At 36.3% G+C, this 24326-nt stretch overlaps 1 protein-coding gene across 1 annotated transcript in view; it reads left to right on the top strand.

Moving 5' to 3' along the window:
* The window catches only part of LOC112048205 (uncharacterized), a 62958-nt gene extending 38663 nt beyond the window's left edge, over positions 1-24295 (top strand). The window contains exons 4-7 of the mRNA XM_024085657.2: positions 13433-13597; positions 14984-15075; positions 15750-15900; positions 16575-24295. Of these exons, the coding sequence (XP_023941425.1) occupies positions 13433-13597; positions 14984-15075; positions 15750-15900; positions 16575-16855 (689 nt within the window). The 3' untranslated portion in view covers positions 16856-24295. The remainder of the gene's footprint in view (positions 1-13432; positions 13598-14983; positions 15076-15749; positions 15901-16574) is intronic.
* The last annotated feature ends 31 nt before the right edge of the window (positions 24296-24326 follow it).

A 24326-nucleotide genomic window follows, 5' to 3' on the forward strand; every position in this document is an offset into this window, starting at 1 on the left:
GGAAGTTTCTTTCTTCGCTACAACTTCTTACTGAGTTCTGAGGGTAGGCACATTTATGCATCTATGAGGTGCACGCACCTACTGATAATATTTAATAGTTAACATTGGAGTAAAAGCTAATTCTATGTTTCGTACTCACTAGCACTATCTATATGTAATGTAGGTAGTGCTAGTGAATTGGGCTCTTAACTTATGGGTGTAATTATGTTTCTTGTATTTTTTTTTCGATATCTATGTTGTATGTTAGCGTTTATAACCGCTGGACCTAATTCACACAGACGAAGATGAGGCATTTGCTAAATTAGGAATATTTTTTTGGAAAACGTTAGAGTATCTGTGGGAAAAGGAATAAAAATTTGTATGAGGAAAATATCACTAATGTAACAATACTAAAATTGCATCCAATTTTCACATTAAGATACTTCACATTATAATCCCACTATCGCACCCTTACCACTATCCTACTAATCCGATTAATTTTATAAACGCGATAGTTATGTTTGGATGGATGTATGGAAGTTTGTTACTCACGCAAAATCTACTCAATAGATTTGGCTGAAACTTGGAATAGATCTATAGGTTACACTCTGGAATAACTCACAGACTTTTTTATCCCGGAATATCCATAGTTCTCGCGGAATTTGTGAATCTTTCTAATTGCTTTAATGGATTAACGAGACATATGGATTACGGTGAGTAAAAGCTATACCAACCGACCCTACTGTAGTTTTTCAATAGAAGATTTTAAATAGACTAAAAGTGTCACCATTATTTAGCTTAGAGGAAAGTTTTTCAAAAGACAGTTTGAGAGTGGTCACGATTTCGAATCGTGTTCGTTTGTAGAGTCGAGTCGCACGAGCCACTTAGTTCACAATGTGAACTAGCTCACAGCTCTTACTGAAGATAATCGAGATAAATTGGCCTTTAACGCCTATTTAGTTTAAACAGTACTCCAAACCGTGATATCCCAGTAGATATGGCCTCTGCCTCCGATTCCAGAGGGTGTGTTCGAACCCGGTCCGGGGCATGCACCTCCAACTTTTCAGTTGCATGCATTTTAAGAAATTAAATATCACGTGTCTCAAACGGTGAAGGAAAAACATCGTGAGGAAACCTGCATACCAGAGAATTTTCTTAATTCTCTGCGTGTGTGAAGTCTGCCAATCTGCATTGGGCCAGCGTGGTGGACTATTGGCCTAACCCCTCTTATTTTGAGAGGAGTCTCGAGCTCAGCAGTGAGCCGAATATGGGTTGGTTAGTGATGAAGTTTATACATGGATCATCATTATCAGCCTATTTTAACGGCCTGTCTTCGTATTGGAAAAGAGAAGGGATATAGAACTTAAACCCTTCATGACACTGCTTCATTGCACATTGCTGCATCTGGTTTGGCTGATAAGAGGCTTCGGCCTACCGGCAAAGACGTAGTGCCAAGCGATTAAGCGTGCCGGTACGATGTCGTGTAGAAACCGAAATGGGTGTGGATTCTCATCCTCCTCCTAACAAGTTAGCCCGCTTCTATCTTATCATCAGGTGAAATTGTAGTCAAAGGCTAACTTGTAAAGAATTGAAAAAAATCTTTACTTCTTTATTAATATTATAAATGCAAAAGTAAATATGTCCGTCTGTCACCTTTTCACAGCAAAACCACTGAACCAATTTAGATGAAATTTCGCAAAGAGATAAAACTAACCTTCGGACAGAACATGCTCGGAAAAATTGTGGTTCAGATTTAAAATACATTTAATAAACCGATGGATGAAGGTGTCTAATTCGGATCTTCTAAAAGATAAAACCCAGTCCCGTTAAAAAAGTTCACATAAATAAAATGAGTCTACACACGCAGGCACACATAATGCAAACTTTCACCATCAACCAAGACAGTGCATTCCCATGTTACTGTATAGAACGAGAGCTGCGATGGCCAGACATGCTTCATTTTATGAAGGCTGTAAGTTTTTCAGTCCATCAGTGGCGAAGGATGGAATTTAGATGAAGAAAAACTTGGAATTTAGGTTCAAACTCCTTATTTGTCTGTACTTACTTAGATCGTGGGCTGACAAAATTCGGCCTTCATAAAATTCTGTATTAACCCTTTAAAAAGCCACCTCGGTCGTAACTCAAATTAATTGTCTACCGTACTTACCTATGGTAGGAGCATGAGCTGACAAACTCAGCATTCATAAAATTCGGTATTGTTCCGTAAAAGACTTAACCGTAAGCACTCGCCCTATTGTCCAGTGGGAAGCCAGGCCTGACTCGTGGTCTTCCGACTGACTTCTCGAGGTCAAAGTAGGTCACCGATTTGTTGTTTTCCTCTAGATATGTCACCACACAAAATACAAAATAGAAAATCTTTATTGGTTAAACATATTTTTATAAATTTCATTGTTGAAACCATGGCATTGGTGCTTGTGACAGAAGGCCTGACTCTTCCATAGCCAGTTATGACATCTGTATGTAATTACACAATATATAGAACGACGAAGATTGAAACGGAACGTTGAAAGCTTCTTACACTAGAGGTCGCATTTTCGTGCTCACAGCAAAAGTTTAATCAGACGGATTATAACAAAAAGTATTTTTGAAAAATACTTCTTCCAGGTTAATTGACCGTTCTTTTTATTGTATTCCAGTGCGGAATAGGTATTAACCATTTAATAGCACCGCAGTCCAAATTCCATAATTATCTACCGTATTTACCTATGGTAGGAGCATGGGCTGACAAACTTTCAGCCTTCACAAAATTCGGTATTAAGTATTAACCCTTTAAAACGCCACAGTCCAAACTCCATAATTGTCTACCATACTTACCAGTAGCGAAGACTAAAATAGGTAACCCGATCATGTGCTATTTGCGTATATCGGTTTGTTTAGATCCTCGCTGCTGGTAGGTACTTGCCTATGGCAGGAGCACAATTTAACAAACTTACATATCATAAAACAAGGTAGGTCTGGCTGTTGCAGGCTCAGTAGTAGGTACGAAGTCCGTCATAAACCCAACTGCATTAGGGCACAGAACACAGTGGGTGTGACGCTTGAACACCCACATTGTACGCACCAACTTGTACATGGGTAATGTTACCATTGTATTTGTGGCATCCTTCGTAATGCACACCTTCAACTTTATTTATAACTACGGAAACTCATGTAATGTTTATATTAATGACTACCTAAAAACTTAAATAATATAGAATAGAATAGAATATCTTTATTTGTCCACACACAAGTAATAAAATAAAATAAACATCATACATAACATAATATGTATTATATTTAAAATTCGAAGGCTATGGGACCTTCGAATTTTAAAAATAATATTATTTAGATATATTATTATTTATTATATTATACCTATTAAGTATAATATGTTTCCCCACTTTTCTTGTTGTACCTATCCATTTATTTTGTTTTAAACCCCTCTCAATGCCAAGGGTCACTGGCTGACAGTATTAACTTTTACCAAAAGCTGTTACATAGCTCTACTAGAACCAAGCACGAGGAGTATAAAAGAACGTATTTAAGTCTATTTGGCTGCCCCCCCCCCCTCCTTTATTTTTTTACTAGTAGTAGTATTACTAGTAGTTTTAATAGTAGTTTCTTGCTGGCTATTCTCAGTAGAAACTGCCTACCAGTTGTAGCCATTACAGCTAGTCTTGTATCCTGCTACTCGCTTATAACATATATCTGGTTCTAATAATGGAATGTTTTAAGAGAAGTGGGTGTAACTTGTCTTCATTGTTTTCAAAGCATTGACTCTGCGCTTGGTACTGCCGGTAGACGATTTAGAGTGACGTATGGGCCCCATTTTACAATATAGACCTATCTCATTATTTTTTTTATAATGTCGAATCTTTCACTTGAAAATTTTACCAGACTTACTTTTTGTCGGTTTTGTAATGTTTAATTTTTGTGGGATATTTTACAAACCCCAAAAAATCTAATTATTTAATTTTTTTCTTTCACCCCTCACATCTTGTAGGCAAAGAATGCAAGTAGCGCATCGAAGTCTAAAACAAAGATGGCTGCCATTAACCACAATTTCGCATAACGCCGCAATCTTATTGTTCCGCGCATAGAATTAACAACAACAAGACAATAGAGATGGCGTATGTATACGCGTGAACATGTCAGATATCATAGTTTAAGAAGAGCCAAATTCCCTATACCTATACCTACTCCTTAATCTATTCCATAAAGTTAGATTAGCTTTGTGTGTTTGTGTGTATAGACTGAAATAACATAAAATTGAACATTAAAAAAACCTCCGAATGTCATGAAATTATTAATTACACTCTCGATGAAGTCATCAATTTATTCTTTCAGTACGCTTTCATTTAAGATCCCCCTCGAGTATATTTGCAGACATTCGTTTATTCTTCCACATTTGAAGATTGAAGGATTTTCCATGAAAACTTAATAAATAGGGGTTAACCCTATTTCATCCCCTTCTATTTTTAATCTCGAAACATATGACCTTCTTTGTATTATGAACTCGAATCGTGCCAAGGTGTCCGTCGGTGTCATTATTGTCTATAGATACTTTGAAGTTGCAGATGCCATTTCTGTTGTTTTGTTTTAGGATTTGTATGGGTTTTTTATGTTGTATAGAATGAAGCGGGCTTACCTAAAATATGCCTGGTCACTCTTGCCTTGAAAGTGCACAGCTAATGTTAGTCACTGACGATATACCTCTAGATCGGCATTCTGTCAAGCCGTTAGCGCTGCAGGCATGTGAGTTTACTTGATCGTCAGTGGCTAGCATTATGTGGCAAGAAGAACGGGCCCCGTGTCCGTTGGGGTCATTATACTCTTTTTTTATTCTTTACTTTTTAAGTTACCCCTTGACTACAATCTCACTTAATGGTAAGTGATGATGCCATCTAAGATGGAAGCGGGCTAACTTGTTAGGAGGAGGATGAACATCCACACCCCTTTTCGGTTTCTATACGGCATGGTACTGGAACGCTAAATCGCTTGGCGGTACGTCTTTGCCGGTAGGGTGGTAACTAGCCACGGCCGAAGCCTCCCACCAGCCAGATAGATACTTTGAAGTTGGAGATGCCACTTCTATTGCTTTGTCTTTATGATTTCTGTGGTCCCACATCATATGCGGCAGGAAGAACGCGCACCGCATAACGCCTAGCTATGGTGAACAGGTGTCCGGTGTATTAGGATTGGTCACGGACGCCGCTACGCTTATTTGGTACCGTATTGTCGAGCCCCCGATCAAATCGCAGATATCTCGGACCCAGTGGCGTGTGACATCGGTTTTATCTTGTTATCCCTACAGTCATTATAATTCGATATAGATCATTTATACAATAACAGCATAGCTTTGACTTAAGTGCGCTTCTTCCCTACCCTACCCCTACCCCTACCTTACAAATGCTCCATAAATCAAAAATCAAAAAAAAAATCAAAACTTCATTTATTTTAAGTAGGCTCAGTATACAAGCACTTTTGATACGTCAGTTGACTATTTGTAAAGATTCTACCACCGGTTCGGAAGGCAGATTCTGCTGAGAAGAAACCGGCAAGAAACTCACAAGTTGCTCTTTTTAAAAAAATCATACAATAATATTATAATTACAATTGATGACAACATTACAATTTCTTATAGTTTTACTTCCTGTGTGAAGGTGGAAGCTGATCCAATGGCCTCCAAGCAACTTTATCATTAAGGAACTCATCGATAGTGTAGTAACCTCGACTAAGCAAATGTTTTTTAACACATTGTTTAAAGCTATGCATTGGCAGGTCTATACAAACTTCCATCCCCCATTTTATGTAAATAGGGAGTTAGAAAGCTACAAAAAGAAGCTTATGTCGCTCTCCATCCTTTCATCTCCACTTATAAAATCACGTCAATTCGTCGCTCCGTTTTGTCGTGAAAGACGGACAGATACACACACTTTTACATCTTACGCGAAAGTTTGTATGGATGTTTGGATGCTTGTTACTCTTTAACGCCGCTACCACTGAAGCGATTTGGCTGGAATGGAAATAGATTTTACTTTGGATTAACACATAGGCTACTTTTTATACCGAAAAAATCCATGGTTTCCCGAGGTTTGCAAAAAGTGATGATTTTGATGATATGAATGTTTGTTACTCTTTCATGCCTCAACTACTTAAACCAAATTAGCTGAAATTTGGTATTGAGATATATTATAACATGGATTAACACATAGGCTACTTTTTATTCCGGAAAGGTCCATGGTTTCCGAAGTATTTGAGAAAAACTAAATTCCACGCGGACGAAGTCGCGCTACGCTAGTTTATAATATTAAGTATGAATGGATAATATAGATGATACACAGGTCAACCTGACAGGCGACATTGTTTTATGTCGCCTGTCAGGTCATGTGAAAAAGGATTGAGCAATAATGTTAGTACTCTGAAAGAGGACATAATACGAGTATGTATATTGTATATGCAGCAGATGGTAAGTTAACGAATGAATAGAAGCAAATGGAAGAGTTTGACATAATATTATTCCGACTCTACGTAAATGGGATAAGGTAAAGGAGATACCATAAAAAACAACACTTGTAAAATGTAGCAATTCTCGCAATCAGTTATTCCACCACAAAAAGTTGTGAGATCCATGTAACCAATATATATAAACCAAATACCAAGTCGATTACTTTATTCTGTCCGTAATTAAGGGATTTTCTGTTTTAAGTTATTACGTAATTAGCTAACCTAACAACATCTTAACGTAACCATATCATTATTAAAAATCTTGTAAATCTATACTTATAATAAATCTGTAGAGAGGTCAATTCTGTACATGAAATATATTTCCAAAATAACTATCAGGGGTGATTAGTGATCGATACTGATGCCAAAAATGCAATCAGTAAAATTTTTGTCTGTCTGTCTGTCTGTCTGTATGTTCTTTATAGAAACAAAAACTACAGGACGGATTTTAACGAAACTTGGTACAATTATTCAACATACTCCTGGGCAGGTTATAGTATACTTTTCATTACGCTAGGATCAATAGGAGCAGAGCAGTGAAGAGAAATGTTGAGAAAACGGGAGAAGTTACTCAATTTTTTAAGCTTCCGTCGCGTGTACAGCCTTAATGGTTAAAGCTACATATAAATCATGTATGACGGTAATGTTCTCCTTAAAATTATCTATAAAAACACAACAGCATATATATGTCTATCTTTTATGGTTGACTCACAATAACACGTGTAACTCCCGATAGCTTAGCAGTTCGGAGCTTTCTAATTATATTTGTCTACTGTTATGTTTAAAACACTCATCACTCATCCCTAATAAGAAAGTTAACATAATTACCTATTTAATAAAAAAAAATCATAAAAATCGGTAAAGAAACACCAAAGTTATACATGAAATACGCTAAGCCATCGCGCGTGAATACTAATTCATGTTTTAAGGACTTTAAGGATTATTTTTGTGTAACGGTTGCCGCGTTCGACGCCACTCGCGGTGGGAGGAATAAATAAAGAAGTGCAGCCTTAATGAGTAGGGTAGGGGTAGGGTACGGGTAGGGTAGGGTAGGGGTAAGGTAGGGGTAGGGCAGGGATAGGGCAGGGGTAGGGTAGGGGTAGGGTAGGGTAGGGTAGGGCAGGATAGGGATCGTTGAAAGTTTACAACGACTTTCACGCGGACGAAGTCGCGGGCGTCCGCTAGTTTTAAATAAATAGATTGACTGAGTGCGAGATGCTCCAGTATAATTTTACCTTACGTACCTAATTATTAGCTTGAATATACCGAAATCTGCTACCTAATTAACTACTAATTATGGTACCTAATTCAAGTAATAAATAATATTTAATTAGGTAGCTAGATTTAATCGATTGTGTTCCAAGATAATAATTAGCATTATTGACACGATAGGTAACTATGACTACTCCTAGGTATGACTCATTGGTTAGTCGCGGAACGTGCAAAAATGTCATCTAAATTCAATAACTTCTACGTATTACATCGAAGTATAATTACGTTAATGTATAGTTGTATACTGTACGTATAGCACAAGTCTTGTCTACATTCGTTATACATATAACGTCGCAAAATCTAAAATCTAATACACCAAGGTATATAAAATTCTACTCCATACTACTCCGAAACAGCTTGACCGATTCTTATGATTTTTTTATGCATATTCAGTTATAAGTGAGAATCGATTACTATCAATTTTTAAACCCCTAATTATTGTTAAGAGTTGTCCACCCGTATTTTTCTATACTCCCATATAAACGATTCGTAATAATACTTAAAAGGCAATTTGAATTTTTAAAACTATACCATAAGTGTTAGTAGTAACCATTTTACCATTTGGTTGCCAGTGATGACCTATGGTTCCGAGACCTGCTCGCTAACTATGGGCCTCATAAGAAAGCTCAGAGTCACACAGCGGGCGATAAAACGAGCAATGCTTGGAGTATCTCTGCGTGATCGAATCAGATATGAGGAGATCCGCAGAAACACCAAAGTCACTGACATAACTCGACGAGTTGCGAAGCTGAAGTGGCAATGGGCGGGGCACATATTTCGAAGAGCCGATGGACGTTGGGGTCCCAAAGTGCTGGTACGGGGACTCCGACTCACGAGGTGGATTGACGACATCAAGCGAGTCGCAGGGATTCGCTGGATGCAGGTGGCTCATTATCGTGATGTTTGGAAGTCCCTACAAAAGGCCTATGTCCTGCAGTGGACGTCCATCGGCTGACATATGATGATGATTACTATTTGGGTACGGAGCTCTAAAAATTGGCGGTGCAAAATACTATCGCTAGGCAAATCACTGAGTTAGCGTGTTATCTATTTGTTTTAGTTTGCAAACCTTACCTTCAAGGTATGCCAAAATAAATGTTAGACTAAAATCCGGTTGTTAAAAGTTAATTGACATAACCTTTACTTTACTTAAACGTACCTAGATATTCAAAAGCTATAATCTATATTGCGAGTACTACTAACGGACCCGGCCAGGCTTCGCTTTGACTTATGTGCACTTTTTCCCTATCTCTACCCTACACTACTCCTTCCCCTACCCTACCCCTATCCTACCCCTATCCTACCCTCGGGCGTTGGCTAGTGTTTAATAATTAGGTTTCATTCTGGACCTCTCTGGACGTCTCTTGTTAGTAATAAATCACGATACTTTTCAAAGAATTCCTATATTGTAAACCAATTTTATTGAATAGAAGGGAAAACATTTTTCCTTATTGCATTACATCAACGTTGAGGACATCTATGGCGCACTTGGCAATGCGTTGCGAATGTGAACGTGAGACCCAGGGTTCGATTCCTTGTTGGGTCCAGTGCTAAATAATTTATGACTCCTGTAGGCCTAGCATGATATCAAAAGGAAAATAAACAAATCGACCAATGGCAGCCCATCTCTTTCATCCCAATGCTGTATTTCCGATTGCGCTGTTATTGGATGATATTTGTCTATTTCCTTTCACTATCTCGTTGATCGCATGTCAGGCATACAGGTGGGCCTTTTGCTTGGTCCGTCAATGATTACTAAATAAATCTCTCGTAATTTGAGAGAGGAATTGAAGTTTAGACCGACCACGCTGATCCAATACACTTAAAACCTTTATTTTTTTATCCCTAACCAGATCTGGATTAGCCTATAAGCTATTTAAGGAATTGTTTACGGCGTAGACAAGGGGACACCAGAGACGACTGCGAAAAAAAAACGCGAAAAGTGAAAGCAATTTCAAAAACTGAGCGTTTTACCTTTACTCTGGTTTTACTTAAATTTACATTGATTGATTCAGACACCTATTCTTCCTGTGGTACTTACGTATTACTATATTTTTTAATTAATTGTTTGTAGTTTACTTGAGAATTTGCACTGGATAAAATTGCTTAGGGCATCAAGTTACCTTAATCCGCCACGACAAATCAACTACTGAACCATCAACAGAGTCTACGTAACAATCAATCCGGTATTCTTTACGTGCCTGCAGTCTGTAAGTCTAAACAATTACTTCATTATTGGCACCTACTTGTGTTGGATGCAGTTATTCAATGCCATTCCATTGTTTGACGAGTTGTTTTTTTGCATTCGCGCCATTACAAACAAGACAAAGTTGACACGCATAATTTAATATAAAAATTGTTAGTCACCTCTAACCGTGTTTTGAGATTTTTTAACCGATTCCGAAGAGTGACTAAACAATTTTAGTATGGAAGCCGAAGAGGGCATTTTAAGGTTAACTCAAGCGCGTCACAAATGAATATAAGGCAATAGATACTTATTGTTGAGTTGGTCATCATCATCGCATCCTCAAATCAGCTGATGGATATCCACATCTAACATCAAACAAACTACTCTATCCTGAGCTGCCAGCATCCAGCGAATCCTTGAGAAATGCTTGACGTCGTCAATCCACCTGGTGAGAAGTATAGCGTCTTCGCCGGCGAAGGCGAGGTCCCCGATATCTAACGTCAGCGTCCGGACTGATTCACTCAGGTCACGATTACCCCCTCCCGAATGGCCCTCTAAGCCGAGGTCCGAGTCTCTTAGGAGACGCCCTTAGAGAGTCGTTCCGTCCTCTATCTTTATTTCAGCCTTCGGGTCTCATCAGGCGATGCTTCTGCGCTCATCCAAACCCCCCGGTGTCGCCGTAGTGGTCCCACATGGAGCCATCGGCACTTACTCAACACGAAAAAAAAATCTAGTGCGGAGTTGCCATCCCAAACTTCCATCGGCTCATCGGTCTATGTGCCCTGCCCATTGCCATTTCAGTTTCGCGACTCGTTGAGCTTGTCGGTGACTTTGGTTCTTCTACAGATCTCCTCATTTCTGAATCGATTTGCAGAGATACTCCGAGTATAGCACCTTCTATCGCCTGTGTAACTGAGCATTATTATGAGTTAACGAATAGGTTGAGTAGGTACCTACCCTAAATGTATCCCCCTCTGTGTATAGGGGGATATTTAGGGCAACCTATCACAATGACAAAAATATCTATCATCAACGAAGTTCTGGCTACAACTGGCCCTCAGGATAATTTGCTAAGTGACTAATTGCGTGTGTAATTAGACGTCATAAGTTAACAAGAATTAAAATGATATACATTAGCAATCCTACTAACATTTCAGAAAGCTGACCCAAATATACGCAATATGTAAATTAACATTATACTAATTAGTTAAGTTGAAACTAGGAGTAGTTTAACTGCCTCAATGTCATTGGTCAAGTGGTTACCTACGATGAAGTCCTGGGTTTGATTCCTAAGTTTGGCTTAGAAAGGATTTGCTTCTAAGAAATTCTCACTAGTAACCAAGTGTTGAATTGTAGATGGACTGTTTGGGAGAGCCAAAATGTCTTAAAGTGTCGGTTCCGTTCATTCTACAAATTCCTCCAAAAACAAAGTCAAGGATTGGTCAAGAGGAACCGGTGGTAGTCTATGCAAATAATCAAGCTAAACGTTTTAAAAGTGCTTGTAATCATCATCGTCATCATCATCATATCAGCCGATGGACGTCTACTGCAGGACATAGGCCTTTTGTAGGGACTTCCAAACATCACGATACTGAGCCGCCTGCATCCAGCGAATGCCTGCGACTCGCTTGATTTTTTGACGGCCTCCGTGGCGCAATGGTATGCGCGGTGGATTTACTTGACGGAGGTCCTGGGTTCGATCCCCAGCTGGGCCGATTGAGGTTTTCTTAATTGGCTCAGGTCTGGCTGGTGGGAGGTTTTGGCCGTGGCTAATTACCACCCGACCGACAAAGACGTACCGCCAAGCGATTTATCGTTCCGGTACGAAGTCGTGTAGAAACCGAAAGGGGTGTGGATTTTCATCCTCCTCCTAACAAGTTAGCCCGCTTCCATCTTAGATTGCATCATCACTTACCATCAGGTGAAATTGTAGTCAAGGGCTAACTTGTAGAGAATAAAAAAAAGTGCTTGTAAACTTTGGAACGAAATTGGAATTTTTCACAACTGTTTTATGAAGTTGATTTAAAATGGACCCTAAGTTTAGCATTCCATAGATTAACCGTGCGGGGTGCCGGGTCCATCGCGTTTAAAGGAAACAGTCCGGGCAGATTCCGGGACTTGTGACCTGGGTTTAGGTTTATGGGGCCCATTGGCACGCTTCAATATATGTCTATCGGGAAATTCCCTAATATTGGTAAACTGTTAGGCCTAAGATGCGTCAACGACATCATATATCTTGAAGACAAAAATACTTGTCACCCAAGCGGTCGAATCTAATTTTTTTTATAATCAAAATTCAAAATTCATTTATTTCAATTGGGCTTAGTTTACAAGTACTTTTGAAACGTCAAGTTATGTCATGATTTAATGGTGGTAATTAAAATCGAAAACTTAAAGTGAAGGTTATTAGGGTTCCGAATGCGCTTTGGTCCGAGAAGAGCCCACAACAAACTCATCCTAGGTTTTTGTTTTTTACCACCATTTTACAAAGATATGTATAAATATCAACACCAAGCTTTTTTATCTTTTATATAATCATTAACGTTATAATAAGATTTTCCTATAAGCTTGCGTCAATGTGTCTTTTAATCTTCTCAAGATAATATGTGCAAATACCTAATGATTACTGTTTTAAGGTAGGCACACACTACACAACCTCATAAGAAATTCATGAGCCCAATTGAAGGACGTGTATGAAATCACATACAAGTTGCGGTTTACTGAGTAATAGAAAAGCTCACATGAGTCAGGGTAATAAGGGCTTGTCAGTCACGCGTTTGGTCTACTCAGTGTGGTGTCCTGTTTTAAAGTTACACTGTATTTTTTTTATAATATATTTAAGTGGTTTTATTTTCGAGATGTGATCTGTGAATGTGGCTTTTGAAGAATGGATCAATAGCAATCTGTATAGGAGTTATCTATGAATATGTATGTTTATAAAATGGTTGTATAAAAAGTACATGTATCGTCATACCTGATTTCCGTAATCCTCAGTTTCGGTAGGCAGAAACCTCTTGCTACGATCCTTGATTATCTCCCTTACTTCTTTCATTCTCAGATCTCCCTTACTTCTTTCATTTTCATCAGGATTGATGAGAATGAAAGTTCTTACTAGTTAGTCAGTTTAGTGACATGGCCTTTATTGAGAATGTCCTGAATTTTGTCCAGGAACTGAAAAATACAATATTTTTGTTTAGAAATGTTGGCAATGGCAATCTTCTTAACAACAATATAAATGTCTCTAGTGGGGGATACTCATGTCATACAACATACATTCAACTCTAAAGTAAGGTTGACATATTTCATTTTTCACTAAATATTAAACAGCCATTAAGCCACGCCCCTGGGTACGCTGTTTTCAATACAAAGAATTGACACTTTATAAATCTAGTTACCTCTTATGTCTGTGGATTGCACGATATTTCATGAAACAAAAAAAAAAGAAATGTTGGCAACCCTAATAACATGGTTGGTGTGTGTTTCCAGCGGCGGTGTACATAGCGGGCGTGGTGGCGTCGGTCGGCGTGTCCGTGCTGGGCGTGTTCTGCGTGCTGTCGGTGCTGCAGCTCGCCATGATCTCGTCCAAGGAGCGCGTCGGCTTCAAGTACACGCATCTCGTCATGAGCAAGCTCGCTTTGGCGCTTCTCGCGAGTGAGTATCTACACTTTTCCTAATTTATTAAGATCGGAAATCGTCATGGATACCAATGTACCACGGGGAGGCGTATATCAGACACTTGACGATTGCAAAGCAGATATACCTCGGCTAACCACCCCTTAAAGGCAAGGACCACAGCACGCATTTTAACTGCAGGACGCTAAGCTGGGAGATTCTTCTATCCGTCCTCCAAAGAATGAACAGGCAATTAATAACATCCTCCATCGATAGAACAGGCAATGAAAAACATCCTCCATCGATAGAACAGGCAATGAAAAACATCCTCCATCGATAGAACAGGCAATGAAAAACATCCTCCATCGATAGAACAGGCAATGAAAAACATCCTCCATCGCTAGAACAGGCAATGAAAAACATCCTCCATCGATATACAGATCCTGGCAAAAAATGGCCAACACAATTAAATAAATAATATAGAAACAATGATAAAATCATAAAATAAACTAATGTATACTGTCTTTAGACATGAAAAAATATAAGCAACCAATAATGGTATTTTGTGACGAGCCGTGATTGGATATGACCTCTGCCCCCGATGTGTGGGTTCGAATCCGGTCCGGGGCATGCACCTGCAACTTTTCAGTTATGTGCATTTAAAAAAATTAAATAACGCGTGTCTCAAACGGTGAAGGAAAAACATCGTGAGGAAACCTGCATACCAGAGAATTTTTTTAATTCTTTGCGTGTGTGAAGTCTGCCAATCCGCATTGGGCCAGAGTCCAGACCATTGGCCTAACCCCTCTTATTCTGAGAGGAGACTAGCTCGGCAATGGGCCGAATATGGGTTGATAACGATACGATACGAATGGTATTTATTGTGTAATATGCCTTAATAGTAAGGGAGCCCGAGAGGCTAAATTTGCAGTTATTAAAGCGTCATGGGGACCGATTGCATTTGGTAGATTAAATGATTGGATTAATAAATGGATATATACTTTTTTCGATTTTAGCGGTGGAAAAAAAAAACTACAGACTTTAAAAACAATTTTTATTACTCTGGCTTAATGAAATCGTCAGAAAACATGAGCGATTATTTCACTCATATTAAGTAAAAAATTAACCGCGCTCGTGGTTCGATAACAGAAATATAAGGGTTTTATTTTGGAACTTTGGAACCCTCCCATTCCATTACGTTACGCTCAAATCGTCAGGTTTTTGAAATGCACACTTTTTAGCTATTAACTCCGATTATTTCCGAAGTTAGTTTTTTTTTTGGTTGCCCTAATGTACCCAGCAATATTATGGGCTCATACTTGGTGGAGGTACTCAACAACGTGCAAGGTATAGTCCCTTATGTTTATCTGCCGCGCTCGAGTAACTGCAAAAATCATGTATGTATATTCTGTCATAATGTTTCAGCATTGCTGTCAATAGCGGCGGCTGGACTGTTCGCTGTGCAAGGCGATGACAGGGGCTTCTATCTGGTTAGAGGCGAAGCATTCTACGTACAGGTACGCTTCCTATTTATATTGCCACATCTATCAATATAAAATGTATACTTATAACAAAACTGTCCAATTGAAAACATTTTCAAAATTTTTGTTATATTATACTAGTTAAAAATATTTTTCAGTCTGTCTGTCCGTCTTTTTGTTGACCGGGCATCACGTTGAAACTACTGAATAAATTAGCACGATTTGAGTCCATATCACGAAGATCCTTCTTGTCGAAAGAATTAAATAAGAAGAGGGTGAAATGGGGGTTAAAAGTTTTTATAAAAAGTCCTCAGGGAAAGTCCTTCGTTTTTCAAGTTACATATGTAAAAAATAGTAGTTATTCGTATTAGGTATACCAGAGAAATACTAAAAATAATTCAAGAGCTTTTAAAATTTTACCCCTAAAGGGTTAAAAAGAGTTGAATTTTTTTTAATATAAATCGTTCATGTTGTGAGGTATATTTTTGTAAAATAATTACTGGACGTATAATTAATAGAAAGGGGTGAAATAAGGGTTGAATGTATAAATCTTTTTTCACTCGTAAATTACTAAAAACAGTCGAAATCGTTCGCGACGAGTGAGACAGATCACAAGATTTTTTTAAACGAGTGCATTACATATTTTTTTTTTAAATTTTGAATTAATATTTAAATGTATTATTTAAGTAAGTATTTTCGAAAATTTCCAGATAGTATGCATAGTGATAAACTCTGCGCTCTTCATAATGTCACTGTACGACACGCTGTTCTCGCGGCGGGTGGGGGGCGACCCCACCAACCCCCTCGGCGAGCCCGAGAACGGAACCACCATTAATAACCCCGGATTCAAAGAGGGCAAAGGTAAGTCGGTAAATGGTTTTATGTAAAGTAACAATCAAACGCCCGTGACTTCGTCCGCTTTGAATTTTGTATTTCAGAAACCCCGCGGGAACCATGGATTTTTCCGGGATAAAAAGTAGCCTATGTGTTAATCCATGCTGTAATATATCTCAATACCAAATTTCAGCTAATTCGGTTAAGTAGTCGAGGCGTGAAAGAGTGACAAACATTCATATCATTAAAATCATCAGTTTTCGCAAATCTCGGGAAACCATGCATTTTTTCGGGATAAAAAGTAGCCTATGTGTTAATCCAGAGTAAAATCCATTTCCATTCTAAATTTTAGCCAAATCGCTTTAGTAGTAGCGGCGTTAAAGAGTAACAAACATCCAAACATCCATACAAACTTTCGCGTTTATAATATTAGTAGGAAGTAGGAAGTCTTAAGTAGCTTAGTAACTTAGCTTTCTGTTAGTAAAACAATTTTCTACTGACTACTGAAGCGAATTAGCTGAAATTTGGTATTTAGATAAGCCTGGATTAACACATAGGCTACTTTTTATCCTGGAAAAATCCATGGTTCCCGAGGGATTTGTGAAAAACTAAATTCCACGCGGATGAAGTCGCGGGCGTCCGCAATATATTTCTTTATTTATGTTTACAAGTACCATAAAAGAGTGTTCATAAAATTCCAGGTATATCAATGACGGATGCCTCTGGCAAACCCTACAGTACGAATGGTCATGGCAGCGTTGCTTCCATGAACACCACGGCAACCACCCTCACCGGCCTGTCAGATGCTAGCACCATCACCAGGTCACCCCTCCGGTCTTCGCTGAAGAAACCCAGACCCAGGGAAGGAGAGCCCGGGGGCATGGGTATACAGAACCCCGGCTACTCGGGGCATTCACCACCCCTGGGCAGGAACGGTAGCCAGAAGAAGGTACGGATACAAACCCATAGTACCGAAGTGTGATTTAATATTACCACAGTACTGACTGACTCCGTAGTGGATGTAGAAAGAATTGTTTAATCACAAAAATGTGGAAAATATATCGTATTATGGTTAATGGTAGCCGGATATAAACACAAAACCGAAGTGTGATTTCAAAATGGTTTAAATGTAAAGACTTTAAAAACTACATAACCACAGTACTGATTGATAGTGTGTGTAGACCAAATTGTATAATTACAGTGTGACTGTAACGTTAGCCACAGACGATCAAGTTAACCGTCCAGTTTTCGACGGGCTTGTTGGTGTGGACAATGAAAAATATATCGAAATATGGTCATGGTTTCTATATTTTTTTTAATGTCGACATCTTGAAGTAAGCTGCAAACTGGACGGTAAACTTGATGGTGTGTGGCAAAAGCTTCCTCTTACACACACAATTATTGCAATATAGGCCATATAAACATATGGCCCTTAAGTATTGCATGCAGGACTATAATTTTATAATGAATATTATTATTAATTTATTATGAAACACGGCTAAAAATCATGTGATACAACGTCGGAGTATGCCTGACTAGTTTCGATACGGGGCCCTTAGTCATAAGCTAGTTATTGCAACGCGGCACGTGCCCCTCTCGTAACGCGCCGCGTTGCATGAACCAGCTCATGACTAAGGGCTCCGGACGTTGTATGTATCACGTGAGTTTTAGCCTATAAATTAATATAAATATGAATATTATTGGCAATAATAATGTCTGTATGGGGAAGCTTTTAGTCATATTATAGGTAATTTGATAAATAGCGATGTTAGTGTTTTAGATATGGGATGTTCTTTTTATTTATAACACAATGTCTGTTTCATTAGAGAAACACCAATGTAAAGTGTTTGTAATTGTTATAAATTACCCCAATAGGCCTACAACTTTATACTATTAATAGTAAAAATACCATAAATATTATTATTATAATATATATTATATGGAACGATTATAAGTTTCTTGAAATATTACTGCACTAGTAATTTTAATAGTACATTTATTAATTGTTTTTAACTGGCATCTTAGGACACACACACACATTGGTGTATATGTAGTGTCTAATAAGGCATGACGTCACAGTAAAAAAATTAAAAAAATATTGCGTCCATTCATAGATAATGCAAGCACAGTGTATGAATATATTAAAGTGTCACTTGAAAATAATTTATATGTACGACCTTTTGAATATTTTTACTTCTACTACTTGAATGTGTTAACTATTTTTTGTAGTACATTTTCATATAAATTTTATTTATTGACTCACAGTATATATAGGCTGGATCCTAAATTAACAAACCTTGAAAATCTAAAAGGAGTGTTAATATCATAAAAAACAACAATATACCAACATTTTTTGTGTTTAGTATGGTCGATCTACTCGTATTCCGGAATGCCTTTTTAGTTTTGGATAAATCAGTAAGAATACAGACTAAAACATTTATTTGTGTGTATAAACTGAAAGAACATTATCACTGTATATGCACACACATATTAAATTTTACACATCAACCACACATATGCAATTTTACACATAAACACACTTATCAAACGCTGGTCCAAAAATTGCTTGTATGTGTGTGTGTGTAACACAGTTAATTTTACACACCAACAAATGCTTGTCCGAAGACAAGCTAGTGTTTGGACAAACGTTTGACGAGTGTGTTTGTGTTTAAAATTAAATATGTGTGCATTTACAGTAATAATGTTCTTTCAGTTTATACACACAAATAAATGTGTTTAAAGTCTTTTACAGATAGCATGGGTACGGTGACAATTCGTTTCACCCTTGACAGCAGCGATTCAACGATAATAGTACATATTGTGAATGTCATAAGGCAACACTGTCAACGTACCGTACCCATACATATATATTTATAGAGGGGACGTCTGACGAGGCCAGACGGGTGATCCTAATTAGGGACCATTCCACCCAATTCCCGTGGTAAAAGACACAGGTTCAGTGGTGTCTCGACAGTGTTCCCCCCTCAAATCTTCCTGTAGCCTTCGTGAACCTAACAATATCCCCTATACTGAGATCTGTTAGGTCTACTTCATTTAATGTATCCTTACCTAGTAACTCCCATCTTACCAGCGCGAACATGGGACACTCAGCTATAAAGTGATAGCTGGTCTCCTCACCACAACCTGGACATGATGAATCTTCTATGATTTTCATTATCTTCAAGTGTCTATTGAGCAGACAATGTCCAGTTGTCATGCCTGCTACCAGTGCTATGTTGGGTCTGCTTTGTAACAGTAGTTGTGTTGTTTTCTTCTTGTCGAATGACTTCAGGAACATTTTTGACTGTCTGCATTTTGTCGAGCTGTTCCATCGTGTATTCGATTCTCTTTCTATGATTCCTTCAATAACCCTGTACCATACCCATGCTATCTGAAATAGACCATAGTCTGTATTTTTACTACTACATTCAAAGATAAATATGACTTCCTAGAATAGATTTACTATAATTAGTAGAATATGAAATGGTCACATACTAGCGGTTTTCAAAACTCATGTCTTTTATAAAACAAATAAAGTAGGTTTTATAATAAAGACTAAGTTACATTTAATACACACTGTTTCATACTCTGTTAAAACCTCATAAAAGTAAAACTTTGGAGCAAAAAACCCGTTACTAAATACATGAATATTGTAAACAAAAAATCGCACGCAGGGTATCAAATATATTAGAAATTTTAAAAAAAAGATGATTATAGCACAATTTTACCAACAAATTAACTATTTTCTTAGCTATGTCTATTTTTTTTATAAATTTATTTTTGCTTCTATTTACGCAAATAAAAGTATACATTTTGTTAATATGTATAATGTTTGTAATAATGGTTCCGTTATAAACAAATCAGTTAAACAATATATGTAAATAAATATACAGTAAAATAAACAATAAATTAATAGTCATTAGGTATGTGAAGGTAATAACCATATTTTGCAAGTAAACTTTTTTAAATCATCAAACACATTTTGCTGAACTAGGGCGGAAAATAAATTTTTGAATCACTATCAACTTTATACTCATCCTCAACAAATCTATGATAAAAATAAAATTCTAAAAATAATAAATATATTATTTTCTGCAAAATAAGCAATAAGAAAGTTTATAAACATTTAGCGCGCTTTGCGTGGACTATGACGTCACAAATTTCTAAAGCTACTTTTCTTTGGGTTCCCTGATTTTGTACATAACGTGGAAAATTGCGTCACTTTTCGAATGGACCAATAGCGAACGTTTCACTATTATTAAATATCCCGGGAATTTTACATTTTCATAACTAATGAATAATTTTTAATTTTTAATAATTTATAAAATTGACAATCTAAACTGAGTAAATTAATAAAATATTGTTGTGAGTATGAAAAATATACCAATAAGGAATACAAAGAAAAATATCTGGTAGCTATGGTATTTAATGATTCAAAAATTTAGTTTCGCCTTAGTAGTAGCCTGGTCTTTTTTGGTATTGCATATTTTTATAATCAAAAATATCACTTACTGATATAGTATTAAGTAAAAAAATTCATTAATTTTATTTGTAAGCTATAATTATACCTAAGTAGCGGAAATTTGTCTAAAAAACAACAAGGTGACAGAAAGAAGTTTTTTGAGTTTTCCTCGTCTTCTACTTCTACATTCAATTTTTTTTTATTAATTTTAAGTTTATCATGTATATTTTGTTTGAACATAGTTCTGAATATTTTTTTGTGTTTTTTTTACACATTCGTATAGTAGTATGGCACAAAGTGTTTAAAGGAATAAAAATATTTCTACAATTTCTAAAATAGAGTGTTTGACAATTTTTTTAAAAGTTTAATGAAATTTTAATATTTTTTTGGTACATACATAGTGATTTTCAAGATAAAACGTGATGCTATTATTTTTTACATGTATTTTTCCAAGTAAAAGTTATAATTAATATCAAAACTGCATACAATCCATTCCGGGAAGTCAGTTCTGCTTTAGAAGATGACTGACTAAGCCCATTAACCATTTAAACTGTGTTTAAACTAAATGAGCATTATCAGGAAACTTCACAGTAGTTTCATTCGTCTTAAACCGAAATCCCACCAAATGTATATTATCCATTTCTTAGTGCTATTATAAACCTAGCCTAAACTAGGTCTAAGGTCAATGACTTCATACTTACGAAACAGGATGTTTGATTTTTTTTTGCTAGCGTGTGAATTGGCTTGAGGCCATTTTTAATATTGTTAAGGGCTTTCTTGTATTGGACTAATAAACGTTGGGGCGGCTTACAGACGGTGAAACTAGCTCAGTGTATATTCTGATTAAATTTTTGAATAAGTTAAAACCATTAATATAATAGGTTTAACTTATTTAGAAACCTTACTATAAGCATCCAATGCTAAACTGACTTCCCTAAATATATTGACTATAACCGAGTCGTGATATTGAAAATGGATTAATGTAAATAATGGTCAAACGCTCTATACTTTATGTAAATCATGCTATATAATCTCATCTACTTAATATGTTGCAATATAATAATTATGTGTTCAGTTTCAATCCAATTTATCATTACGAGTAATTGGCATGCTAACAAAATTGACCACAATTGATATAATCCTTGAAGAAAAGCTAGATAATGTTATGGATAATTCATAAATAATCTAACTCATGACCGATTTCCATAATGCATGCGATCATAAGCATGAGATTTTCAAAAAATATCAGATTGTTTACTTAATTAATTTGACCAGAGATGAATATTCTCACAAAGAGACAATAGTGCCTCGCTTTTATAATGAATTGGATTGAAACTTATTTAGTTTAAGGCCGGATACATACTTGTAACACGGGACACATTTAACAGCCCTGTTATAAGTGTGCCAGGGGCATAATATAGAATTTATATTAGTAATTTGTATATACGCAATGATAATATAAGAAAGACCCCACCAGGCTCGTTACACGACCCATCACATTAATTAAGTTTTATAATTATTGTGTTTATTATATCCAGGTTTCTGAAAATCTGATTTTAATGACGATCAAATTAACTAACGGTTAAAGTAACTGATCATTCAGTTATGTTTGAAATAGGTTAACTGTGATCATTAGATATTTTACTATACAGTTTTATTATAGTTGAATACTTGATTTTTGAGTTTCTTCTCAGCAGAACCTGCCTTCCGCACCAGTGGTAAAGTCTTTACAAATGGTCAAACTTGATATGTCAAAAGTGCTTGTAAACTATGCCTACTTAAAAAACGATTATTATGACTCGCGTTTGGCTACTCCTTCTTCACTTAATTTAATTAAATCAAGTAATTAGTTATCAGTACATTTAATTAAATCAAGTAATTAGTTATCAGTTCATTTAATTAAATCAATTAATTATTTATCAGTTCATTGAATAAAATCAAGTAATTAGTTATCAGTTCACTTTTTTAAATCAATTAATTAGTTTTCAGTTCATTTAATTAAATCAAGTAATTAGTTATCTGTTCATTTAATTAAAACAAGTAATTAGTTATCAGTTCATTTAATTAAATCAATTAATTAGTTATCAGTTAATTAAATCAAGTAATTAATTATCTGTTTATTTAATTAAATCAAGTACATAATTAGTTATTAGTTATTGAACCGATATACAAATTTTGTCATGATTTCAGAAACCTGGTGTCAATGTATGTACCTATCTTTATTTTAAAATATAAATTATTGTATTAAAAATTGTGCCTTGGCCTTCCGAATGTGCCTTGTCCTTTGGCCTTCTCTTGTAAGTATATTAATTTGTTAAGAGTCCACTCCATGATTAACTTGCCACTTATATTATTGACTTTGATAATACTGATAATTTTCATAATCTTCAATTTATTTAACCTGAACTCAGATCTGTTGGTTCTACAGGAGGGTATAGAACTAAAATCCACTACAATGTTCCAACGTGATTTGGCGGGCATATATCACTCACTTAAAAAAAGCAGGGTAATTTATTTCTATTTTTTTTATTTGAATATAGCCTCCGTGGCGCAGTGGATTTACAAGACGCAGGTCCTGGATTCGATCTTCGGCTGGGCCGTTCGAGCTTCTCTTAATTGGTCTGGGTCTGGCTGGAGGCTTCGGCCGTGGCTAGTTACTGTCAAAGACTGATTTAGCGATCCCGCTTCCATCTTAGATTGCATCATCACTTACCATCAGGTGAGATTGCAGTCAAGGGTTAACTTGTAAAGAAAAAAAAATAGTGCTTAAACCCGCCAACCCACATTGAAGTAGGGTAGTGGCCTTTGTACCGACCTTTCTTACACCATCTTCAAGCTCAATAGCTCCTAGGCCGGACGGTATTCCGAATGGTCCAAGATTCGATCCCTGTTAAACTATTGAAATACCTGTATGTTACCTGCGCTAACTAAAAGGCTTTTTGTTCAGTAAAATGGGAATCGAAATGGTAATGTTTTTAAAATACAAGGTTAACAGTGTACATATTTTTCAAAAAAAACGTAATTTTGAAAAAAAAAATATAGGGAGTCAATGTAACATTCTGAGGTATAGTTTAATCATGGTGTTTATTATATTTTAAGTTAATTATTATAGGTCCATCCGTCCAAAATCTGGTCCACATTTAATTTTGACCTTAAAATGTATTGTATATTTAGTTGTAGTCATAAGTTTGACATTTAAATCAGATTTTTATTATTGTTATGTTCTATAGTTGGTATTGATTGCTTGCGAAGCAATATGTTTTTGGATATACATATTTTTTTTTAAAAACTAAATTCTTTGCCTATTTACGAAAAGTCCACGTGTGTGCGAGTTATTTTTATTTGACACCTCAATACATTTACAAAATGTGTTTTTAAAGCGGGTCACATGATAAAAAACTACATGTTATTTTTTAACCGACTTCAAACAAAAACGACTCGTATGTTTTTTCTTTTTGATGTTTGTTATCTCATAACTTCGTCATTTATCACCAATTTTGAAAATTCTTTTTTGGTCCCATTTCATTTTCATGAAAATCGGTTTAGTAATTTTGTGTTAAAATTAAAGTAACTGAAATACGTCTTTGAAGTCGGTTCCATTTTTATGTTAAAAAGATTAATTTAATAATATATTGAAATTAAAAAAAAACTTCATTGTCTATATGATTTTATAATACAGTATATTATAAAATCATAAACATATACAACCATATTTTTTGTCAGCACACTTCAATAGCCTTCTTCATATAGGTATTTGGAGCTGAAACCCAACACGCAGCTCAAATGTGGGTATGTGGGTGTCTTATGATATAATACAGAATACAAAAGCTGAATGTAATGAGTTGAGGTGCAAAGTAAGAATAATTCGTATATAAGACTTAAATCTGTGTTTACAACGTAGGATTATGTTGTACGTGTTAGATATATTATAATATTGTCATTATAAATGATAGAAACATTGCGGAGTTTTTACTATGAAGATCTAATTTTA

The sequence above is a fragment of the Bicyclus anynana genome, chromosome 23, assembly GCF_947172395.1.
Source record: "Bicyclus anynana chromosome 23, ilBicAnyn1.1, whole genome shotgun sequence".
Taxonomy (NCBI): domain Eukaryota; kingdom Metazoa; phylum Arthropoda; class Insecta; order Lepidoptera; family Nymphalidae; genus Bicyclus; species Bicyclus anynana.